This window comes from Pterocles gutturalis, unplaced genomic scaffold, assembly GCF_000699245.1.
Source record: "Pterocles gutturalis isolate BGI_N339 unplaced genomic scaffold, ASM69924v1 scaffold40633, whole genome shotgun sequence".
NCBI lineage: Eukaryota > Metazoa > Chordata > Aves > Pterocliformes > Pteroclidae > Pterocles > Pterocles gutturalis.
The window spans coordinates 1-25912 of record NW_010124798.1 but is presented as its reverse complement, the minus strand read 5'-3'; the positions used below and the strand labels follow the sequence as shown (position 1 = coordinate 25912).

At 38.5% G+C, this 25912-nt stretch overlaps 1 protein-coding gene across 1 annotated transcript in view; it reads left to right on the top strand.

Moving 5' to 3' along the window:
• AKT3 (v-akt murine thymoma viral oncogene homolog 3) overlaps window positions 1–25463 on the top strand; it is a 62048-nt gene extending 36585 nt beyond the window's left edge. The window contains exons 9-12 of the mRNA XM_010078345.1: window positions 10713–10927; window positions 13629–13716; window positions 22582–22684; window positions 25225–25463. Of these exons, the coding sequence (XP_010076647.1) occupies window positions 10713–10927; window positions 13629–13716; window positions 22582–22684; window positions 25225–25310 (492 nt within the window). The 3' untranslated portion in view covers window positions 25311–25463. The remainder of the gene's footprint in view (window positions 1–10712; window positions 10928–13628; window positions 13717–22581; window positions 22685–25224) is intronic.
• Window positions 25464–25912: the final 449 nt, after the last annotated feature.

The window sequence follows — 25912 nt, the reverse complement described above, 5'->3', positions numbered from 1 at the left end:
GGAGAGAGAAAATAATTTCAGTAAAATAAGAAGGAGATAGCAAGGGAGGTTAACAGGAAGTAAAAGGAATTAATGAAATGAATCAAATGATCTCACAAGTAGATTGATAGGCTAGAAAACACAACTTAGGGATGAGAAGGTTTTCCTTATGGGCAAAAGTGTGGTTGTGGGCAGGAAAGAAGGGTTCGGACTAAAGACAATGATGTTATTTTGTTCATTTTCTCACAGCAGAAACTAATGGAATGTTTTGTGGAGAGACACAAAAGGCAGGAGAAACTGATGAGCAACTGAAAAGGAAGAGGAGCTTGCTGGAGAGTTGTTTGGTTAGGAATATAAAGGAACTGAAGGACAGAATAATTTTTTGTTGTGTCTTGTGCAGTTTCCTTTTTATATCCTTTTTCTTTAAATTTTGTTTGAATTTAAAGATAATTGGGGTATCAAAGTAACGTGCTTTTTGAAATTCTGTGCAACTTTTATATAAATAATAGGTATGTGCCATTATTTTCCACCTCTAGAACTACTGAATTGAAAAGGTAAATAGGGGAAAAGAGAATGTGTGGAAAATGGAACAAATTAAGGGAAAGCAGCTGTTAAGATGTTGCTAGATGGCATCTGCATTCACAAGGCTTTAAGACCAGTATGAACTTCTAAGAGCTGGAACAATAAAGAGAGACAGTGGAGAAGAAACTTTATGTTAGGCTCGATCTTCCATTGTGCTCTAGAGAGCATGTTCTCACTCATATTTGGTTACCTCTGGTGAGCATTAATGAAGATTGATTGTTGGTGGCTTTTTGGGTTTATTTAGGGGAAGGGGTGGTTCCTGTTGTTGGGCTTCTTTTCATTTTCTTCACTTCTATTAATTCTATTTTTAGAGAAGGGATAATGAGACACTCTGCCAAATTGCCTATGTTGATATAAATATATTGGGATTCTGGTTCATAGTGGTTTTGCTGGAGACCTGAGAGGCCTGTAGTGGTGCTCTAAGAAGACAGAAAGAACATCACCTGAAATTCTCTTAGAGTGAGGTTAATGCATTTTTGGAGGGTGGGAGGTTAGTTTGTTTCTCTGGCTTTAGACCTGTTTTGTTCTTTTCACATCAAAACTGTATTAAGAAGTGCAGTGACAAGCACATGCTGTGCTGAAGCGTGACAGAGTTCTGGAAACAGACACCTCCGCCATGCGGCTTTTGTGCCTTGATGGCAGATTCCGGTTACGTTGCACCTGGAAGCAGTATCTGCTGCACTGTTAAGGAATTGCATTGCAGTTCTGTGCATTTCCACTCTTGGCTTTGTGTATTTGCTTCTCCAGCATTTCCATGAGATTTCATACACTCTTGTAATTAGGAGAGTCCTTTATTCCTTGTCCTGTGGCAGCTTGGAGAGAAGACACAGCCTGTGACTGTCCAGAAGTAAGCTGCTTGTAGCATCTTATCCTGCGCCTCAGGCAACATTGTGCAGACAGACTCAGTCAAGATGGATGTGTGAACTCGTATGGATGTATTTCTGGGTTTTGTTCCTCTCTTTGAATATAATCTTTTTAGTGCTGAGCTAATTATGTACTCAGTTTTGCTGTTGAGTTAGAGTACCTGATCAACTTTCCAACTGTAAAACAGTTTGAAAATCAAATGTAGCTTACATGCAAGACCCAACAAAATTAGAAGTGTTAAGTACGTTTTGGCAGTTCACTTTTATTATGCCCAGTCCTCAAATGTACCAGCAGACAATCATCTGAATGTTAGTTATTTTTCACATGCTTATGTGATCACACAAAAAGTACATGCTAAAAAGAAGCAGATGGTGACAGATGGGGAAGGTTGAATAAGGTGGTTTTGGAAACCTAGAAAAATGCACTTCTGTAATAGTGTAAAAATAAAAATTCTTTGATCGCCAAGTTAGAATGAACAAAATAGAGTGCTTTAACCCCTCCCCCCCCAAAAAAAACCCCAAACCAAAAACCCACCCCAAAAATGTACTGATAGAAAGAAATGGAACCTACGAGTGTTCAGTGTATATTTAGGAAAGTACCTTATATAGTATTGTTTTGTCCGAGGATAGAATATTAGTTTTAACAGCCAGAGACGCAGAAAGGTGGCAGTTGTATTTTTTCTTCGTTTTCAAATGATGCATTCAAATCAATTGTTTTCCATGCTCAAAGAATGCTGTCAAAAGGGTCATTCTTTAATGTCACATAGTGGTAGTGGTGTAGGTTGTGGTAACCCTCTTGTTACAATGGTAAATAAATCATGCATGTAATGGGGGTACCCAGATAACTAAAGATGATCTGTAATAGGCAGCACGACTTCTTTGTCGTAAAGGCAAATGCAAAAATAAGTAGAGAAGTTATGATCAACAAAAAAGTAACATCTTTTGTGTGTGGACCACCACATCCAAGGACCTCCCCTACTATGAGGACTGAAGATGTACTTATTAATTTGTATTAGTTGAGTCTTAGCATTCATATCTATTGAGCTACAGAAACAAAAAAACATTGCTTTGTAAAAGACTTCAATGATGAGATGTATTTTACTCCATAAAATAGAAAGTATCTAATCTGATAAATACTTAATTGCTCAGTTTTCTACCAACACTGATGCCATAATTATTTTTTCTTTCTATAATTGAATAGATATTTTTCTTATCCTATAGTATGAGACGTTACTGCTTCCTGGTGAGAGAGAATGCTTTGCTTTTGGTTGTTGGCTTTTCCTTAAATCCAAAAAGCCCCAACTTCTGGTAACCTGTACTCATTTTCCTTAAAGTATGGTTAGTTTGCTCAGTACCCAAACACTGCAGTGATGTTGTTGTGCTTTGCTTAACTAATTTTCTCTTGGCTTCAGAAGGATAGTTCAAATTTATTTACTCTTTGTTTACCTAGATGCTTCCTGCATAATCTGATTCTTGCAGAGGAACAACAGAGTTTATTTTACCTGTGGTTTAGTGTTGGCGTGTGCTCTTGAACAGCTGTCTGTTGTGTATCTGGCTACATTTTATTTCTGGGTGAGGACCAGTGGGGGGTGTGAGGAGGAATAGTATCTATACCTGAAAATATTTCCCCTTCTGATTTATGAGAGATTCACAATATGGAATTTTTTCTTTATGTTAGAATTCCAAGTACCAATATATCTTTTTTTTTACATTGAAAGGAAATGGAACTGCAAAAAGTTGTTTTATCTTGAAACACTAGCACCTCATGAAAATTCAAACGTGGTCTGTTTTCTGATGTGTTATCACCTATTATGTTTTTGTGTTCTCCATTGTGTCATCTTATGCTCTTAAGTAATAAAAAATGCTAGTGATTTGAATTGGGGCATTTTTGTCAGCTTGGCATTCCCAGCAGGGCCCTGAAGTGAACATGATGGAACATGGACAAGGCAGGGCATCCAGAGCAGAAGATCATTTATTGCAAATAACTCGTATCAAGATCAAAAGATGGGGGGAGGATTTAGATGAGGTGTGACAGCATTGCCCAGTTACACATACAGAAGAGTTGCTGCAACAACAGATAAATTAGCACAAGAGTTAACCTTTCTCCTGAAGACAGATAACCAGTGATGTAGAATTTGAATTTTCATGCAATCTAGTTAATCTCACCAGACACAAAAACTAATTGTCCACATGAAGTATCAAACTTCTCAAAAAAGATGTAACAAATCTGCAGAAATAATAAACAAAAGAGTAGAAAACAGATTATTTCCACACTGCCCGTAAATAAACTATTGTATTCAAACCAGAACTTTAAAGCAGAGAGCAACGTTCTAATAAAAATCACATTTTTCTGTTAAACAAATAAGTATGACAATTCTTACAAAGACTGTCTCAATAACATGCTTGAAGCTTTTTTCCATTAATTTTCATTTAATCAATGCAAACATTATTTCCATCTCAGCAAAAGCCTTAAGTTTTTCTGAGAGTGATGAAGCATAAACAGAAGCTGAACAAATGCTGTTTAACAAAAATTCAAAATCATTTCAGGAATAATGATCAACCAGAAAGAAATATCACAGTATCATCTTTATTACTTCTTATGCATCTTGCATCTTTTGGCATAGTATGTTATGGAGAGTGCTGCTAGCGCAGTGATGATTAATACAGACCTGAACAGGTCTGCAGTTTTTCTTCCACCAGTACCGAGCTGGTAGAGTTATGAGAGACAAATGCCATCTTTCTGTAGACTGAAATAACCTTTTGCTTTACTTGCTGCCTTCTATGAAAAGTGCCTGTTGATTCTAGGACAGTTATTTTAGCTTTCTGGGTTTTTTTGTTTGTTTGGTTGGTTGATTTGGTTGTTTTTTGTTTTTGTTTGTATTTTTTTTTTCCATTGAATAGATTCTGCTTTTGAGGGGTCTTTTCAATATGATTTGTTTTCTTGTTTCTTTTGTTGGGATTTTGGGTTTTTGGGTTTGGGTTTTTTTTTTTTTTTGATTGCCAGGGTGGCTGTTGACTTCTTAGATCTTAAATTCTACTGAAGTCAGAGTCCCTTGCAGGAGGTTAAATGCATTAATTATTATTGCATGCTCTTTACTATAGGAGGCTTTGCTTAATTCACATTTATACCAGAATGTACCATTTCTGATGCAGCACAATGTGTGCCAGCAAATGAAAAAAATTTTAGTTTGCCTTTTTTTCTAAGGTTACATAACGAAAAGCTAGGTAAGTTAGGGGAAATCTCTAGTGCAAAAATGTATTAGGAAGACACTCTGCATTAGGACCAGAAGCAAAACAGCATTGCAAGCCAGATACAAAATGGAGAAAAACTGCCTGCAAAAATCAGAGCAGTAGAAAATAGCAGAAAACTTCCTTCCTTAATTCTCAGATATCCATTTCCCAGGGTATCTATAACCTTGACATTTTGTCTTTTCAGTTTTGTATAATACAAGCAATGAGCATTCATTCAAGTGTTTTTTACTATTGATGCAGCAATGCTTTCACTGTTTGTACCAAGATACAGTTATAGTAGCTAAATTTGTATAATACTGGGCAAACATAATCTTTCTGCAGGAAGGATTTTCATCCATTTGTATAAAAGTCTGTTTCTACAAAGAAACGTGTATTACTTTTGTTCATTAGTGTTAGGTTATAAACTTTCTAATTGTTGCAGTTGTTACTACAATTGACAGAAAGTTCTCGCAAATATACTTTTTAACTTTTGTTGAATTAAACGTGGGTGAATATTTGTTAACAGACCAACAACTGCAGCAATAAGAGTGTGTGAAGGGTTACCAGGAATGCTTACAGAACGTACACTCCACCTGAACTGTAAGGTTAATTGAAAACAGTTTTTTCCCCTTAAATTAACAGTACATTGGTGTATCCAGGTTCTCAGTTTTCTTTCACAACATAGGTGTGCAGACAGTTTGTTTAGATGTTTAAATATTTTCCCATCTGTTCTGTCGGAATTATTGATTGAGCAACAAGCTATTTGTAGTGTCCTATCAGAACGTCTATATTTCATGTATTAAGAGAAACCATAACCAGGTCAAAAATGTAACTGCTTAACTGCTTTTCCAATAAGTTGCCTTGATTGTCTAGCACAAAGTACAAAACTTATGTTTTGATATTGTTCTTTTAAAGATAAAACCCAATGCTGACAATACTTTTTTAGAAGATTGACAAGGAACTGTATGAAGCTTTTCATGCTCAAGGTTATTGCTAGATTTTTCTGTGTTTGCAGAGTCCAGAAGTTATAGCAACCAACTGCCATTAGGAGATCTATGGAAAGTCCATTTCTTGGTTGTGTGAATTTATGCTGTATAACCAAAAATCTTCCAGAGGTTGCTCATCAGGGATGTTTTGTTTCAAGAAAATGCATGAAAAACAGAATTAAGGGATTTTCTACATTCAGCTCAGTTTGCGTCTTAGACAGTCACACCTTGTCCAGTGTTCTGTCATTAGTGAAGCATCAGAGAATCCTAGTGTCACTGAAGGCAAGGGGAAGTACGTGATTGACTTAAGATGGTCACAGAGGTATGGTCACCTGTTATACTGCTGGCTAATCCTAAAAAATTAATTCTCACTGAACCTTGTAAAAGCATGGCATGTGTTTGTATTGACTTCTCTTTGGCTGACTCATTTAATTGCCTGCTTCCTAAGTCTCTGCCCCAAGCCTTTGTAAAAATAAGAGTTTGCAGATGTGTGTCAAGCTGCTGCAGCCCAGAAAACTTTCGGTTCTAGCTACTGAAGAAATAAAGAGCCTATATGATAAAAGATAGCTTTTCACTGGTTTTCACCATAAAAATTGAATGGACATCAAATTCTGTGGACTGTATGTTAGGCTCTTAAAGGAGTGACGTACCTAAAGGAAAGGACTCCTGGGGATGCATTGACTGATTAAAGCTAAAGATTAAAATCTCCTACCACTGGTGAAGTAGATGAGGAAGTGTCTTTAATGGATTTTGTTTTCTGTGAAAGAGAAAGCTTCCAGTGGTACTAGTGATTTTTATTAATATTTTTGAGTCCAAGACACTGGACTTTTCAGCAGTGGGGAATAGTGTTAGAAGATTGTTTTTTGTCAATAAATGCAAACACAATAAAATTTTTTTTTCTGATTTGTAGTTGCTTGTCAGCAAAATTAATTGTTATGTGCAAGGGGCCAGCACAATTTAATTACTGCGATCTTAGCAGCACTCCAGTGTGTTTATGTCGCCTTAGTCATCACAAAGGCACAGTTCAGGCTGTGAACTGAATTTCTTATTTTGTGTGCAGGGCTTGATGGTCTTTGCTGTGTGCATGAAACACTATCCTATCGTATACTTGGTCATTGCTGATAATACCCTCCAGAAACTCCAAAGTGTGCAGAGACAGTGGAGTCACTAGGGAATACTTGGTTTTCCCTTGTCACAGCTAGCTATTCGTGCTATCTCAGTAAATTTAAAAAAGACTTGGGTTGCCTTTTGACCACAATACAAATAAAAGTTCTAAGGTAAATAAACAGCTGTCCCTTAGCTGAAACAATATACTGGCCAGTGCCTCTAAAACATCCATAAAAGCACTGAAATACTTGCATATGCCTGGAAGCATATTGTGCTGGAGCTCTCATCACCTGAAGCCTCACCTAGGTCTTGATGAGGTGGCTTGGGATTTTGGCACGGCACGTGTGTGAAGCTGATGAAGGAAGAGGAGTCATATATCTGAACGATCTGAAGATTTACACAAATCTAGTGGAAGAAAGCTCATAGCTTCATCTTTACTTCATGAAAATGCACCTGACTGGAGTATGTACTCACTGTAGCTGCTTTTGCTGTAGTTTATGAGTTGTGTATGATCCTTCTGTGTGATACCACCAGAAAATATTAATATATTACTTTAAACCAGATACCAGAGTGGTTGAGCTTGTGCCCTTCGCGACGGTTTTGGTGGGCCTGCTGCCTTTCCTGCTGTGACTTTGAAGGGACTGGGTTGTTGGGACAGTGTATTTGCTTAAAGGCAGATGCGTGGGCCCTTATAGGAAGGGACAAGAATTGGCTGGAGACGATGGAGGCAGCTTTTAAGGGCAGTGTACAAAGTCTCAAGAGATCAAACTTTCCACTGTGTCTGTGCCTGGCCAGGTGCTTAGGCTGGTACCCCACATATACAAGGATACCCCAGAAATGCTGGAGGGACAGCAGTATTCAGTCCTCGCAGCCAAAGGAGGCATTCCTAAAAGCAGGTATCCACCTCATGGTAGGCAAAAGATTGAATTATTCATAGGTACAAACCCTGCAGCTATGTGTCACATCCATTTAGCACTGAGTTGAAGCTTTCTTGACCTATGTTTAGTGTAATTTAAACCAAATCCCTCAAATCCAAGAGTTGTTGGGAAAGGATTCTGTCGTGCTGGGGCAGTGTGTATAGACATGCTCTCGTGCCTGCCCTGATTGTATGGATTTGGTCATAGGAGCCGCTGGACTCCAGCACTTCCATTGATTTGTCACAGTCTACAAATCCTGGAATTTCTTAGCACTGTGAGGAGTAGAAATGACTTAAGATAATTGTGTGTATTTACAGTGAATGCATTATGCACAGTTTTTATTACATATATATTAAAATAAGTTGAGATGCATTTTGCTTTATTTACACTATTTTCAGGCTGTTTTCCTTTTGCCTGAATGAAACCCTTTTGATGCTCTTGCTTGTCTGGCTGGCTGTAAACCAGGTATTTAAACAAAAATAAAGAGTTGCCAGTTTTGCCAGCTGGGGATGAGAACCCGGCTGGTGATATGTGGGTTCAGGAGGCAGTTTATCTAGCTTTTATGTTTTTTTATGATTTTATGTAAAAAGAGGTTAAAAATCACATTTGGCTCTTTCTTTGTACCACTGTTTTGTTGCTGTTGTGGGAATGCAGCAAAAGGTTGTTCATACTTTTTATTATTATTAGGTAAAGTCCTGCATAAATTAGGTAAAGCCCCAGATACAGTTGGCTTCAGCTGCTGGCCGTGTGATTTGCCTTGCTCAGAGAATGATACGTTTTATCTTCCTGTTGCCTTCTTTTATAAATCACACATGCAAACCACACCTTAACTTACTTGTAGAAAGAATCTACCACTGCCTCCTGATTTTATGTATTTTACTAGCTTCAAAAGAAAAGAGTAGCTAACTGTACAGATAGGAGAAATAGTACCAGTGCTAATAGATGTAGTAGAAAAATATATAATGCCTTTATTCTATGGCAGAAGAAACAGTGACTTAAGGAGAAGTGTCACAGATTTCATATACTATTTTTCAGCAAATACCTTGCAATATGCTTAAACTCATCAAACATGTAATTAATTTTAAAATGTAGGAGTTTAGTTAGTTTTGTCATACGTACTTATTCAGATAATTTGTTGTATTTTACACGTTCCAAAATTTCACCCTCTATTTGGAAATATCAGTGATGTAACGAGTCTGTGTGTTTTGGCACATTTGTAAATAGTATGTGTTAATGTGTTAATATTTATGATTTTTTAATCTTATATACACAAGAGGGACTTGCAATACAACTCTTTTCATCATGTTTCTGCTACTAATCCTTAAGGACAGTGAAAACCAGGAATATGAATGTATTAATTACTGTGGGATGTCAAAATTGCCATACTGGATCAGATTGCATTGTGTTTCTGCTAACAGCATGTATCAGATGCTTCAGAGCAGGCTTGGACTTACTGGGGGAGAAAAAAGAGTGGCAGATAAAGGAGCTCGACACCCCTTGTTGGGACTGGTGAGGGTAGAGCATGTGTGGTCAGGGCCACTTGGTGTCCCCAGATGGGTGAGGACTGTGTCTGCCCTTGCTTCAGAGGAAATTATTGGAAGTCATCTTACACTTTTTAGACAATCACAAGATAATGTACTCGTGGAAGAAGGTTATTCCTGATCCATTAAAGGTTGCGTTATTCATTAAAGCCCGAATGCTTTACTACACATCACCAGATTTTCACTGCTATATATCTAAATGAATGTTCCTTTGTGTCTGCTTACAGTTTGAATCTGGGTGAGATCTTTGTGGTGGTGATTGCATGTGCCTGTATGTTGTAGAAACTATTTTGTTCTCTGTGGATGAGTTGTTGGTTTGGCTTTTTTTAAATCAGTCATATGTGCTACCTTTCAGAATCTGCCTTTTAATGATACAGAAACAAGTGTTTTAAAGGAATTATTTAGTTCTTTATATATATATTCCAACTCTATTAGTTGCATTTCTTTGATCTGTTTATTATTTAAGTCTAATTTTCTTGTTTTAAGGTTTCTGCCTCTTTAATAGGTCTTTCTGCAGCAAATACTGGCAATTTGGCACACACAGTTGTAGTGTGTTCTGTATTACCATTTAGTAACTTCTCACTTTTGCATCTTCTTTGAATGAAAGGGTATGATGTTCTAGAAATTCACAGAAATTGGAATTATATATATATTGTTCAGTAGCCTTCTGTTTCCTTATTGCTTATGGTTTCGTTATGGGTGTAAGCGCTGTTATGTTGTCTCCATTTCTACAGTTTAATATGAAGGTGTATTAAGGTTACATTCCTTGTTCCAGTTCTGGGGGGTGCTGGGAGCAGGGCTGTGGAGTAGGCTGTTTTTAGGTACACAACTTTGGAGGCATTATGTTATCGAACTATATAAGTTACCTTATTTCTGTGATCGTATAATATCATATACCTGTAATATCATGGTGAACATAATATCTTATAAACATTGTCATTTTTCTTCGTGTTAGCACAGTTCAGCTGTTTCATGGAACATAACGAAACTGTCAGAAACACATTGAGGACTTTTAATATAAACAAAGATCATAAAGAAGCTAAGCTTGTCTTAGTAAGATTAAGGTGTTTCTAAATTTAAGGCTTTATTCTTACAGGTGGGGTAAGGAGAGAGTAAGTGACTGAGCAGTGAGGTGCTCCACATCCCCCAGCAGAGTGCTAACCAAGGCAGTAGTGCCTGTAGATAGTGTCTCTTGCTACAGCTGTGTACACTGTAAATGGGATGGTAGAGGACACAGGAAAGGGGAAGAGGCAGTTACGGTCATTTTGAGCAGGTCATTCTTAATTTTTTATTTTGCTTTTAGCAGTATGGTCCCCAGTATCCCCAGTGAGCTCAGGTGTGCGTCAGTACTGCAGTTGCATGTATTGAGCCAGGTTCTGGGAGTCCCTGTAGCATACTGTGAAAATAGAGTCTCGGAAACATGTTCCTACAGATGTATCAAATAGACTAAAAAGATCATGTCTGAAATAGCGCATGTCTTACCGCTGGTTTTGGTTTCCATCTTAGGTGTTGGAAGATAATGACTATGGTCGTGCAGTGGACTGGTGGGGATTAGGAGTTGTCATGTATGAAATGATGTGTGGAAGATTACCTTTCTACAACCAAGATCATGAGAAACTATTTGAACTGATACTAATGGAGGACATAAAATTTCCTCGAACTCTCTCTGCAGATGCAAAATCATTACTATCAGGCCTACTGATAAAGGATCCAAATAAGCGGTAAGTGAAATTAATCGGGTATACAGGCATAATATATACTCTAATTATACTGAGTAATGTAAAAATAGGCCAGTGGTGCCTGTCTTCCTGGCTGAAGGACCTGTCAGTCACAGGAAAGGGCCATATGCAGCCATGTAGTCTCAGATTTCCAATTTTTCAATACAACAACGATACACAAAGTGAGATTAACAAGCAAAAGGGCAAAAAGCGGGTGGAAGAGAACACTTTTTAAATCATTCACAGCAAACACAGGGATCTTTTTCAGGTTTAGGTTGTGTGTAGGAACAAAGGGAAAGCTCTCAATTGTTTTTCAGAGTATGACTTAACCTTGAGTTGGCCGTAGTGTCTTACGGGGACTACAGCGCTTCTTCTTGGAAGCGATCATGCCAGAAGACATCTCTAGACAGCCACAGCGAAATTTTGTTAGGGCATGTAAATCAGTCACGTGTTAGACCATGCAAACTAGTTAACTTGTTGAAGAATACATCTTCTGAATGAAGTTTAAATCCAGTGGTTTGAAAGCAAGTATCACCTAGCTGCTTCCTCTGCCCTTTTATGGTGGGCTTTTCCCTCTGGGATGTTGCCCAGGAGAGCTGTATTCCAGCGGCTCCTGCACTGGACCAGCCGTGTCCAGTCCCCTGTGGTTCTAAAACAAATCTCTGTCTTTGTAAATCTGTGAGATTTGGCTGTAGCTCCCTTCTTTTCCCCAATCTCTCTGTTGTTCTTGCAAGTGTCTTGACATGTTTTAAGGCTGCAGGCATTCTTCTGTCTGTCTGTCTCTCTTCTCTGGTCCTCCTTCATCTTCAGTTTGTTCTCAGGAAGTTTTCAGCAGTGGGCATTGCTCGCTGGCACTCAGGGCAGGACTGCTTGCTGTGTCTCTGGGGGATTTGCTTGCACGCAGTGAAATGCAGCAGCCAGGACAGCACACCAGCGGCCAGCCTTTCTGCTGCTGCCCAGCCATGCCCGTTTAACTGAGTTTACTGGGTACAGTAAAAACAAACGGTGACCAACCAGACAAATATGTGGAGAGTAAAGTAAAACTTCATTCCTGTAGCAACTCCCTAATGCAATGTAACCTCCAAACAATCTGACCCATCAAATATATTAACCTTTGGAATGGAAAAAATACTTCCTTGTATTTAATGTTTGCAGACAGTAGTGTTTATTACAGACTTAACATTTACAAGCTTATTCACATTCAGGTTCCCTCTGCTCTTCTCTGAGCAGCTGAATAGGATGATATTGATAGAAGTCTGGAGAGTGCAGGCTAACTGGGATGCTTTGCAAAAATGTAGAGGATTTAAAAATGAGTAGCTGAGAAACAAAGAGCAATACAGCCTGGAAATGAGAATAACTTTACACCCGGTTACTGCAAGACTGAGGCAGTAGTCCAGAATATTTTCATAATTTGGCAGCAGGGTTAATACCAATACAGGATTTTTTCTTTCTTGTCTGTGGGAATTATTGCTTCTTGCAATAAATGCTTTAGAGAGGCATTTATCTTACTTAAAAGGTTGCTTTTAAAATTTCTCTTTATATCTTTTAGCAGTTCCTTTTAATGAAACACAAAGTACTTGTGTCACTCTTCTTGTCAATATTTCATATCTGTGGGCTGTTTGTTCAGTTAAGATTAGCTGGTTTTTTTGTTGCAACTTCTTTCTGTTAGAGCAGTAGGATAGCCAGTGTCAGGAAGAAGGTAGTTGAGAGCTGAGCACATGAAAGTCCACGTGCTCTTGAGAGGGGCAGAGGTTCCCTTCGCTGGGTGTGTGGTTCCTTCTCCATCAACAAGGAGCTCAAGGGAGCTCACTAAACCTGTTGAGTCAAATTGGCTTGCTAATGCAGCAGGAAAAGTGGCCAGTTCTTTCTCATTTTCTTGTTGCGGGGTTAGTTTTCTTCCAGGTTAGTGGGCTGACTCAGCTCGCAGTCACCAGTGGGAATGATGCTGTAGATGCAAGTGGGAGGGGAGGGGTATGGGCAGGGGTGGGACCCTCCTTTTGGCAGCACTGACCACTTCCATGAGCTCAATTCACCTTAGGCAAGTTCACCCAAAGTAGGTGGAATTCAGTTCCTAAGATGATTTATCAGACAGAGTCTGGCTTTGGCAAGCTATGGGCCACAGTGAATGGTGTGGTTATTTACAATGGCCTTTAAATAACCTTCTCAGTAGGCCTACAATTTATTAATTTATACTAATTGACTCAGATTGAGACTATTTTATGGTAATTGGTTAATTGTTACAGCACCCAGATGCAACAGCAGCGAACACTGTATAAAAATGATGTGTGTGTCATTACTGATTCAGTGCCTGGCACCTCCTTGGCAAAATTTTGTGTCAGCATTGCTGGGTTGGTTTTGGTTTTTAATAGTGCCAGAATGTTAGTTGGTCTTTCAAGAAAACTAAACTTAAGTATGTTTTTAAAACAAATTAATTATTGAAGAAGCTCATAATGGACAGTAACGAACGCTATAGTTGGAATAATCAAATAGAATAGACCATGGCATGGGTACTTCTGCTATCATATTTTCTCTCAACATGACCTGAATGCATAGTAAACAGGTGGGAATTACATATTAAATGGGTGAGAATTGTTCCCAGGTAGTAAAATACAAATAGTCACTTTTCCAACTGTTACAATAACTTAATCTCCCTTTAAGAGTAATGCTTGTTTAATGATTTTTTTTTTTTTTCTACTCTGTTTAGACTTGGTGGAGGCCCAGATGATGCAAAAGAAATCATGCGTCATAGTTTCTTTGCTGGAGTAAACTGGCAAGATGTATATGATAAAAAGGTATGTCTTTTTATGACATTGAACAATCTGGCTTCTGCAAGGTGGTTTCAACCGATAGTTGTAGGACTGCTGCTCTCTGAAGTTAGTTATGCATTTCTTTGCAACTTTTTTATGTTAATACAAATGAATAATTATTCTGAACCAGGTGTACTTACTGAATCTTTTGTTTTTCAGTAATAATTTGTCAGTGGACCAAAAACAAATTTTGCGAAACAACCTGAACTCAGTAGAGTTTTTTCTTGTATTACATAAATGTTCAAATATTTTCCTTTCCTTTTTTACTTCTTGGGTCTTCAACAGAAAAATAGGTGTATGACTCGAGATAATGTGAGAAAATGCAATGGAACCTTTTCCTGATTTTTTTCCTGCCTTTTATTGAAAATTTGTTTTATGAAAATGGGAAAATGAAGTGATTGGAAGAGGGACTCATAGCAAAAATCTACTTTCTGGTTGTTTGTGTTTAAGCAGAAATCTTTTTCAAACTTATTTTTAAAGCGTTATCTAAAAAAAATTAAAATAGCATTAAAACACTGAGCCAAAACAGCTTGTGGAGAAAGTGAGTACTGGGAATTCAACTGGAACAGTTTTCTTTAAACCCAGTCCTGCTCCTGTAATGATCAACACTTTGGGGATGATTTTAGAAAATGAATTTATCTTACTCAGTAGTGAAACTCAATTTGACTTAAGTTGTTTTATATACAGAAGCTGATTTTATCTCAGTACTTGTGTAAGAATTTACTTGTTGCTATAAACCCCTTCTATTTTGATAAAGTAAATTTTTTCCCCAACTGTTCTACATTGTTAATCTGCCAGATGAGCTGTGTAATTTTAAAAGATAGATTTTTTTTTTTTTTTTTTTTTTTTTGCTTTGTTCAAATAAAAGGAAAATGGAAGACATACAAATGAGCAGAATATGTTTATGTTACAATGTCAAGCATACAAACTGTTTTTTCAGTTGTTGAACTGGAATTCTAAAAGTGTGTAGTTGTTGGTGTGGTACTTCTCTGACAAATACCGGCATTAAAATAAGAACCTGTATATGATGATACAAAACACGGTACCCTGAAGTTACTCGACACAAGTGTGATTCTTCCCTGGCCGTATCATGAGGTTTCAAGAAACTCAAATATCAGAGCAAGTATGTTAATCAAGTTAGTTTATAAGCTCAACCACTGGCTGGTTACGTGAGGACATTGTAGAGAAGCACTTTGAGGATAAAATCTAAAAATACTAGTTGAGGACCTTTCTGGAGTCTTAAAAAACATACTAAAATCGATTGGATTGCAGTGTGCTAGGAGTGGGCGAGAAAGAAAAAGCTGTTACACTACTCTTGCTCTGTTGAAAAAGATTTTGTAATTATTTTCCATTAGACCTCTCGCTGTGTTCAACATCATATTTAGTTAAGAAAATATAGATGGTCTTAATTTCTAAGCATGTGCTTTGAGTCTTTCCAAATCAACATGGCACATGTCTTTCAGTCAAGATCTTGTTCTGAGCCATTAAAATAAAAGGAGGCACTTTGCAGGTGTGTATCTATATATAAATTTATATAAATTTATATAAATGCAGGTACTTTACTTTCATGCTCATGGAGGTAGATATGGTGTATTAGAGTATTATAACTGGAGAAATTGCAGTCATTCATTGTTTACTCTGTCCACTGTTGCTTTGAGAAACTAAATTTGCCAAAAAAAAATCAATTTCATTTCCTCAGTTGAACAGTTAACTTCAAGCATCATAGGAACTGCTTTAGTGTAATACTGGCACACAGTGTGTTCTATATGGAAAAATAACTAATGAAAATGACTTCTAACAGTATTTTTTTTTCAGTTTAATTAAAAAAATAGTTATGTTGCTATTACAAAGCCGTTTGTCTGGTTGGTTAAAATATCCAGTTGTTCCTTCTGCACACAGAGTCTTACCAGTTCCGAAGTATGCAGAGTGTAAGGCTCTGCTCTGACATGCAAACTTCAAATGTAATAACAAGGTTAACGAACTTTCACCGAGTATGTTTATTAGAATGCTCATACGAATTTTTTGAGGTTTTGGTATTCTAAAATAACTTGAGGAATATGCATCAAACAAATCTGATTTTCAAACAGATTTATTCTATGTTTCCTTCTGTTGCTGTTTATTATTAGTAGTATAGCCTTCAGCAGTAGGGTCACTTGATGAGATCGATAGTTGATATAATTATTTGCATAGTAAAAATATTTCACAGTATGCTTGCCTGAGGTTTATGCATGATGAAACTGTAATTTTCAGTCTGCATTTTCAGGAGTGTGTTTCTGTTAGCAATGAAAGAACTGAAGTCCACATTCAGAGTGATGAAAACCAAAAAATCATGGGTATTCCAAGTCGTTGCTGGGAGATAGTTCTGTACATGTGCACACTATGCTCCTGTGACACTAATTCTGTCATTTTTACTAGAGATTAAGTACGTCTCTGTATTTACTAGGTTATCGCTTTACTGGTGTGATTAGAGACAGAATTATGTATCGGTAAACTTGGAGTATTTCATGCGACAAGCGGTAGCTCTGTCAGGTCAAATGGATCCAAACGGTCAAATGGAATTATTAGCTCTCTGATACTGCTGCCTAGTTAAATGAATTTGGTACTACACAATGATCATAAAATGTTGTATGGCACACTGGAGCAGAGAAGGTCGTTGCCTTTAAATGAAAAATGTATAGTAGTTAGCATTTGTGATCAGATGTATGTATTTTTGGCAGAAAAACTGTGAGGGCATATGAAAGAGCAGCCTGTGCCAGCTTCTTCCTGTGATCATCTCAGCCCTGATGAGTTTTTATCTCTGTGCCTGAGTATGAGAAATTGAATAGTTTGGCAAAGTCTGAAGACTTCAAAAGCCCATATACTTCTAAATAAAATATTTGTTTTATTTTTAGCTAGAATCAGGAAGCTTTTTGAAATGTCTCTGTTACTCATTTAGGAATTGTTTTAGCATATTTTTATTAGGGTTGCAGAAATATTCTTATAACTTGTCGGATGTTCTGTCTAGGGTCTTCTACTCAACAAAAACCACATGGGCATTAATTTAAAGGTAGGGATTTGTGTATGTCTTCAGGCTTGCAGCTTGAAGCGCTCAGGTAGCCTCACGGCAAAGGAGATCCAGACTTTTTAGGGAAGCCTGGGTTTCCTCCTGCATGTGTAATATGGATGAAAGAAGAAACCATGTGGGAATTTGGGCTGAGATACATACACCTCCTTCTGATTTCTGACGATACCTCTGATTGGTCCTTGAAGCAAATTAAGGAGTGCTAACGAATTTATTTGTGAGTACTGGGAAGGGAGGAGGGGCAGGTGGCGGTCATGGTTGAAGCCAGGTGTCTGACTTGGCTGCAGGCACAGCGCTTGCAAAGGCACCTATCGCAGTGTGGAGGCTGCGACTTGCAGCGTGAAGTCTGAGAGCTGCAAGAAGCCGTTCCTGACCCTGGCCACCTTTGCTTTGCTTGAGACACAACAACAGCAGATGATTAAACCCCATGACTGAAGCCCTGAGTGCAGGCCTGGCAAAATATGCAATATAACGATAATCTTAAATGTTGAAGTACTTTTGTGTATCAGATTTTAAGGGAAAGGGCGGGAGGGAAATAGGAAAATACCAACATCTGTTTTTAGGCCGTTGCTCTTTGAGTCGTACTATTTTTGTACGGTTATCTGCAGTGCAGCAGAGCCTGTAGAAATGACCCTCGTTACTTGCTTTTGTGTTGTTGCCATGCTTAGTAGTAAAAAGCTCAGAAAGCTACTAACCAGTCTGATCTTTTCATTGTGTTTCCAGTGATGGGTTAAACTCTATGAGCAGACCTAGCGGTTGATTAGCACCCTTCCCCCAGCTGCTTGAACTTACAGGGAGGAAAATACACCTGAGGATGTCTGATTCTTGAGTTTAAATTGTTCCTTGTAGTCCTGGGGGTTGTGGTGTCTCTCTGTCCGTTCTATCAGCATTGTACCGCTTGGAGAACAGAGTTTATCCAGGGGCAACCCACCTGCTGAAGCCTGCCTTCCTGGGGGTTTGCGTTGCGTGTCCTTCCACCGCTGAAATCCAGCTCTTCCTCCTCCCCTGCCCAGGACCACCACGGGCAGGGTCCCAGCAGGTCCGCGGGGTATTTCCAGCTCCCAGCGGCCTGCTTCTGGGCTGGGTATGTGGAGGAAGCAGGCCCTACTGGAATGCTTACTGACCGGCTTGAAGCTCAACTCGAATGGCCGTCGGTCCCTCCGTGGAAACTCTAGTTTGGGGGTGAGTGGACAGGGATGTCTCTCTTCTCTTCAGTAAACCAGATTAACTCATTCTGTGGGAAGCGTCTGTGTTCCCAGGGTTCTCTCCATCATGGTGTGTTTGCCCAAACACTGGAAATTTATTAGGGAAGGACATACAGTCTGACAACGTGCGTAAACTCATCAGCTCCTGTTTCCTTTGGTAACCGAGCTAATACCAGAAAAAGGACAGAAAATTATTGTTAGGAATGAAAAATCAGTATTTTAAAGAACTTGCATATTTTTAATCAAAATACGGTTATTGACAATCTGATGTTGAAAGAGGGAACTAAGGTTTTACGTTGTTAGTATCTCTGTATGATTTTTAGGTTCACCAAACGTTTGATTTTATGGGAGCTTAAAAGATGTGTAATAGAGGGAACATGTATTGACAGATACACATCAGGAAAATATAAAATGTTGAGACAACCTTTGCTAGTGTCCTTTTAAAATGTTTCATTGTTGTACTTTGTAAGTTAGTGAGATTCAGTTCATGTGAAAATAGACTGTTTCCTTGGAATATTATTCAGTTTGTTACTTCCTTTGTTAATACAAATACCTTTTTTTTTTTTTTTAGTTGAGAAGTCTGTCTGTGAATTGTAGACATGTTTTCAGCACTTCCAGCTAAGCGTGATTGTGATGAAATACAAAGGTGTATTTCAGTGATGTGACCCCATTCTCTTCTCACATATAGCATTGTGATTTGGCTGATCCGTCTCTTCTGTTTGATTCTTGAAAGTAACAATTTAGCAGTTTTGGTTTTCTAGGAAAGTTTAAGGGTAGATGAAAGTTTGATTTCTGGACATCAGATCATGAACGCTTAATTACCAATACTTAGTTAACTTTCATAGTCAGAACTGTAACATTTGACACAGTTTTGGACATATGTTAGACTTGAATAATAAACTAGATGGAAATTGTTAAATACAGCATATCATGACAATAGAAGGCATTATTGAAATACCTGTTTTGTAGTTATTATTATAATTTTCAAAATATATAAGCTCTGACAAAAGCAGCATTTGTCTCATTCATTGTCATTTATTAATAAAAAAGAGAAATATGTTGGGTTGGGATACAGCAGTGATTTTTTTTTTTTTTTAATTGGACAACTTGGAATATCATACAGAAGTTGAACCACAAGTAAGATTCAAATAGTTATTCCTTATGACTAAAACCTGCAATTGAACAACAGTGCTCACTCTTTAGTATTTATATGACATGTAAAAAATTAGTGTGTTTTGGAATGTTGAGATTATAATCTAGTTATCTCTTTTATTCAAATGAGTGACTCAGTGGGTGTGGTGTATAGGTGCTCCTCTTATTTGACACTTTATCTCAGAGTATTATTCAGCTGCAGTCTGTTGGTGGATGAGATTCTTGTGGTAGTGTTAATTTTCAGTTCACTGGAAGGAAAATTCCCTTTAAATTAAAAAAGAAGAAGGAGGATGAGATTAATGATCTTAAGCATCATATTTTTCATTTGGCAGATCAAGTGCATTACAGTTACTTTGAAGTAGCTTCACCCACTTCCTATCCAACACCAAGACAAGTGATTTCTGTCAGATTATCTTTGAGGAAATATCTTTGAGTTCAGTCTCTGATTGTGGTGTTGATGTACCGCGTCCCTCTGCGTACACTTCCACACATCATTATAGCATACTCTGTGCTTGGGCTTGGCCTGTAAGGTTGTTAGGAAAAGATTTCTTACTGCATTTCTCTCATTTTGTTCTGGAGGTGATGCCCAAGCTCTGTGTGCCGGTTCCTCTTGACAAGAAGTATTTTAGAGGTTCTCCCATTAGAACTGGAAGTATGTCTTGCAGGTATCCCAACAATTATATGAAGGTCAGAGAAAGAATTTACTTGGGGAGGAGGATGTGTGCCTTTGGTGGCCCATCAGGAGCCTGGAGTGGGATGTCCACAAGACTTCAGCCACAGTTGGTTTGGTGTAGGTGGGGTAGAGCAGATCGAAAGCCAGTTCTGGCTGTCCTCAGAGCTGGGATGGTGGTCACGATGCTGCGAGGGAAGGAGGCAAGAATTAGGAAACCTTCCTGCTGCTCTCTGTTGAGTTGTATCTGTGCATCTTAACGTCAGCTACTCTTTCCTCCTTTCCATAGGTTGGAGGGGATGGTTGGTGTACGTGAGGGTATGGCTTGTATAAGTCCCAGTGTAAGCTGTTGTGGAGAGCCATATGACTGCATGGTTTGCTTTTGCAGCCACTGAAATCTCCTACTGCTTTTACTGTCTAGGATGCGAAAAGTACTCCTGTAAGACAGATGAATCCCAAACCAACAGTGACATAAATTTGCATTGGGTTTCTCCCTTCTGTTTACAGCCTGGAGTTTTGTCTGTTTTACTTGTTTCACTTCCCCAGACAGCTGATTTCTGCCATAACTGGAAATTTCATAAGCTGACTTACTGGATGTTATTGATAAATAGTTTTCTATTAAGCCTAGCTGCTGAGCATTGAATTGGAGCACCAGCCTCCTCCCATCACCCATGATCGATGAAGTTTGTTTTATTTTGGGTCTGTTGTATGTTTTCCATTCAGGAAAATGGAAGTGAATCCTGAATTGAGGTTTATGAAAGTATTAATTGGATTTATTGTACCATGTTAAGTATATGCAAGTGATAGATTTATTTTTGCTTAATGATTGCTTGGACTGTCACTGAAGATTTGGATCCGATAAAATAGAGCCCTTAGACAAATAAACTGTTGCAGGGAGAAAGGAGTCAAATTGCTGAATGAAGGGTAATGTTGGAGGACTTGTATCCTGGGAGGGATGGCAGCAGAATGTGGTCCCACATCCAAAGAACCAGCCAGCGTTCTGGTGTGGTTCTCATGTTGCAGAATACAATGAAGGTGTCTTTCTCCAGCTAACATGGCTTTCACTTTACCAGCTGTCAGTGGAATATGTCCACTGTGAGAGGGAAAACAGGAAAAAAAACTGGGTGGCAATTTTCAACCTGGATTTGGAAACAATGGGAGTTTGTGTATGCATTCGTAGTGATGATAAAAAATGGAGAGAGGATTTGTGTGTGTGCGCCTACATGTGCTTTTGTTTAGCTTTTTTTTTTTTTTTGTGGTTGTCTTGCTGTTTAAGTGTCCCATTTATGCTCTTTATCACATTTTAATATTTTATGCCTTATCCCAAACTGTAAAGTATTAGGAACCAATAGAAATAATTTTATGGATAGAGATCTACTGTGAAGAGCATCTCGTTGAAAGCTGTTTTTCGTTGGTGGGTTGCACAGCACTACGTTCTCGTGCTCACACAGTCAGGCCCTCGCAGGGTCAGCGTCACTTTTCTGGATTTTGGATGGATGTGTTTGCGGGTTGTGTAGTCTCCTAGTCTCCTTTGGGCAGCACTGAGATCCAGAGCTGCTTCTAACATTCACCAATTCATGGAGATCTCTCCAAGCTGTACAAAAAAAAACCTCTTGTGCATCAAACATAGTAAAATAATGAAGACGCTTATTATTGTTAAAAATCATCATCAAAAAGAAGAGTTTCTGCAATGTATGTCGTGAAAATTGTGTCTCATGCATTGAGGTTGCTGAGGGGAGGGGGTTTGACAGCAGTTGGGCTTCCTTTGCTGTGGGGTAAAATAACAAATTATTTGTTTGGTGTTGGTGTTCTGGAGTTGAGAGAACAAGAAACCAATGAAAACCACACCCAAGCTCAGATAATGTGAGTCAGCCCTCATTTCACCTCTCACGTAGCAGGGAAGTCGCCACGCTGTCCTCGGGGTGTGTTGTAAATTGCTTCTGAGCAGGTTACAAACCAAAACATTGTCATCTGCACGCACCTGCCTTGGCAATATCACACACACTGACCTGCTCTGTTGTTTTGGACTGGCACCAAGCAGTGTGATATTCTGTGCCGAATATGCCCTCCAGTTCAAATCTTTGGCCCGTAGGCTCTTTTGGAGGAGGTGGGTTGCAAGGCTGGTTCAAAAGAGGGCAGGGAAGTCCCACCTGTGAGCTGTGAGCCAGTCGTAGGGATGTTGGGAAACGCAGCGCTGCGCTGTGCAAGCAGGAGCAGGGTTAGATCCAGCACTGTTGTGTTCGGGAAACTCACTTCAGCCTGAACTGCCCTTTTCTCAAATACATTTGCTTTCACATTCACATAGTTTCTTTTAAAGTTAAGTTCAGATGTAAACCTTAACCCTGCAAAAAATGCATCCGTGCTTGCTGTGCTCTCTGTGCAGTGCCTTTAGCATCAGCTGTCTGTACCACCCAGCTGCGGTGGAGTACCTAGCGGAGCCTTTGCCTGACACCTGTGCTGGCCTGAAGAGTTTCTAGGTATTTATCTTTATGCAGTTCAATTTATCTGTGTGTGATACTTGGCCTTCAGCTGTGTTGAGCTATTAGCTAGATTCTGAACCTGGTATTTTTGAGATTGACTCTAATGGCTTCTATCTCTTAGTAGAAGTTAGAGCTCAACTCAGCTGCCTCTCCATGGACCCTCTTGCAACTACTCATTTGATCTAGGGTGTAGGGGAAAAAGAGGAATGTACTTCTTTTCCTGGTAGTAATTTGGCTGGTCTCAGCTATAGTAATTTCTTTTTGTTTCTTGGTCCCTTTCAGCTTGTACCTCCTTTTAAACCTCAAGTGACATCCGAGACAGACACCAGGTATTTTGATGAAGAATTTACAGCTCAGACTATTACAATAACACCGCCTGAAAAATGTAAGTCAGAAATTATGCATTAAGCGTAACTTTCATCAGTTTATAGTAAAGCACCATGTAACGTTTTTTTCTGTTTGAATGGAAAATCTATTCTCATTGTTACTAGTAAAAATCTTCATATTGGAACTATGTAAGAGTAACTCTCAAGGACAATGTTCTTTTAAAGATGGAGTAATTACAAAGCTTAGAATATTGGATCATGCTGGGTTTGGGGGAGTTTTTGGTGTGAGTTTTTTTGTTTGCTTGGTTTTTTTGGGTTTTGGGTTTCAAATCCTTTTTGTTTGTTTTTTTTTTTTTTTTTTTTTAATTTGAATAAGGGAAAACAGCAGATTCAAATGTTTGCTGGTTGGCACTTAAGGTCCCAGTTCAACAAAGTACTTGGAACATGGACCCTACTAGTAGCCTGAGTGGATTGTCTTGGTTTAGTGAGTTAGGCATATTTTAAAATACTCTGAAGACCAGAAATAAAGAGCTGCCACGTCTCTTGTGTAGATATCCATTACTTGAAAATGAAATTACCTACCAAGTGCTGTGCTTCAGCAGAGCTCTCGAGTTATTAAAATAGATGTAACTGCTGCACGGGGCCTTGCACAGAGTTTCTCTGTTGGAGTGAATGTAATTTCACTGCAGTTTGTATTTTTGTCATCTTCTGCTACACACACAAGGAATCATGATCTGATCAGCCAAGCCAGGGCTTAACAGAGTTACTTATCAAGTTGCAGCAGTCAAAATCTTGCTGCTGAGTTCTTGAATGAATTTCCTTTCTAAGTGAGTTTTTTTTTTTTTTTAAATTGGAGCATGGGGAAGTAGGATCACAAAGGTCAACAATAAAAGCTATGGTTAAGGTTGATTACCTGTTCAGAGAGCTAGCTCATTTTTCAGTGTTTTAGGATTCCCAGGTTTAGCTGCAGTTTTTTGTTATACACATCTGGCTTATTTTCTTGATTTAGCATTTGTAGTATTTGAATACAGTTATTTATGTGATTTTTAAGTCTTCCTGCTGTGAAAAAAAGACCCTTTCTTCTCCCATCTATCTTGATAAGAATTTGTTCATATTTGTAATTTGAACAAATTTTGCTAAAATTTGGATTAACTTTGAGTCTATTGATTCAGTATCATAAAGTCATGACCTCTTGAAACTCCACATATGCAATGAGAAGGGCTATTTATCTGTCAGAGGTGGAAGCAATACAAACTGCATATGCTACCAAGACTTCAGCTGTAAATTTACTGAATTCAGAGCAGATAATCAGTAATTCTGCAGGGAAATGACTTACCTACCTCAAGTACCTATACTGGCCTCTGGTAATGGTGCAGCATGAAACTTAGCCCAGGCTACAACCCCACCCCAACCATAAGAATAATAAAATGGGGGGTGATGGTGTGGTGTTGTTGATGTGACAAGCCCTCCCAGGGAGCTGGCAGTGCTGCCTCACCTGAGGGACGGAGGGCTGTTAATTGTGTATTAGAAAATTACTGCTGAACTCTTCTATAGTTACAGAAATAATCTTTATAACATTTAGCCCGGTTATTTAGATATCAAAGCTTTATAAATCATGCTAAGTGAATATTGAAAGTATATCTTGTAGCTGCAGTAATCAAACTGATAGCGAAACGAACGAGCTCTGTACATTAATCTAATTTAAATTGGCAGTGTAAATGGGAGGCTGTATTTGAAGTTACAGGAACTGAGAGGCACTGTTAGTCAAGCAGCCTCATCATAGCAATTGCTCAAACCTGCATTAACTCTAGATTTTATACATAGAATACATGAAGATACGAAAGATACGTATTTCTGAAAGGTTGCATATAAGTACATCTCTAGAATAACAGTTTCAATAAGAGTCTTTAAGGATAAGCACTGATAAAAAATCCATGTGAGCTTGTAGGTCCAAATTCGCAGAGTCAGGCAACATCTGATGCCTGGTTTCCATTGGCACTGCAGGAATTCTGTAAATAAAAATATTTACGAATTTGGCTTACTCTGTGTTTCCTCTGATCCCAGTAAATACTGTGCAAATAAATAGTTTACTAAGAAATAATATGTAAGAATTGAAACACATGGAACCCGTCTGAATTGTTCATTTTGTAGCTGTTTTTCCTTTTAACTCCCTTCGAAATGGAGGAATATTTCAATACATCTACAGTAAGATTATATTTTCCTGAACTCAGCTTAAGAAACAATGAAATCTGCCTGCTTGAGTCAGAAATCGTCTGCTTGCTACCAGAAGCTAGATGTGCCGGTATGTTTTAATTAGCCTAGAAGGGATAATAATGATTGAAGTTCTCAGGTGATAGCTGTAATAAATCAAAGAAATAAACAAACCAACCCACCATGAAATGCATGGTGACTTATTGTAAGGATGTCCTTCCAGGGAGCATCATTCTGCCATATGAGCATAAGCTTACGTGAATAAAGTCTTACTTTAACTTGAGCCTTTAACTTCAGCGTTGAACCCTGAAAGATGTACTGCATATCTGGTGAATAATAAAATTTTGTTGCAAATATAATGACATTTTGAACTTCTCCCTTAACACAGATGACGAGGATGGTATGGACTGCATGGACAATGAGAGGCGGCCGCATTTCCCCCAGTTTTCCTACTCCGCAAGTGGACGAGAATAACTTTTTTGTTCTGCTGCTTCACTGTCATCTTAGGTTTATCACTGAAAATGATTCCTGAACATCACCACCAGTGCTAGATACTGTTTAAGATAGCAGGGGCACTTTCAGAGACCATTCCAAATTGAACAAGTTTCTTTCCCCAACCTACCTAAAGTCCGTTTTGGTTTTGCATGAAATACGAGATTTTCTCTACTACGCTCTCCTGCTGTTGCTGCTGCCCACAGTCTCAGTATAATAGCAACGTCAAGAAGTTACTAACAGTTTCTTTGAAGGTAGATGACTTGACTTTCAGCATTGTACATTTTGTGCACAAGTAGTCATCTATTTTTCCTCACAGTGGAGGCTAAACAAAAAAAAAAATGTGTTAGTCCATTCTTCCAGGAGATGAATCAAAATTGTAATTAGTCTAAAAAGACTAGTCTATAACATTTTCTTGCATCTGTTTGTGCTGGATAGAACAAGGAAACATAGGGGTGGTGATGTACATCTGCAAGGTTTTTGTTAGGCATATCATTACTTGAAGCAGGTCTCTGTCATTAACATCTGGCTGGAATTTGTTTGGGAAACGTTTTGAGAGAAGGACTTAAACTGTTGTTATATAT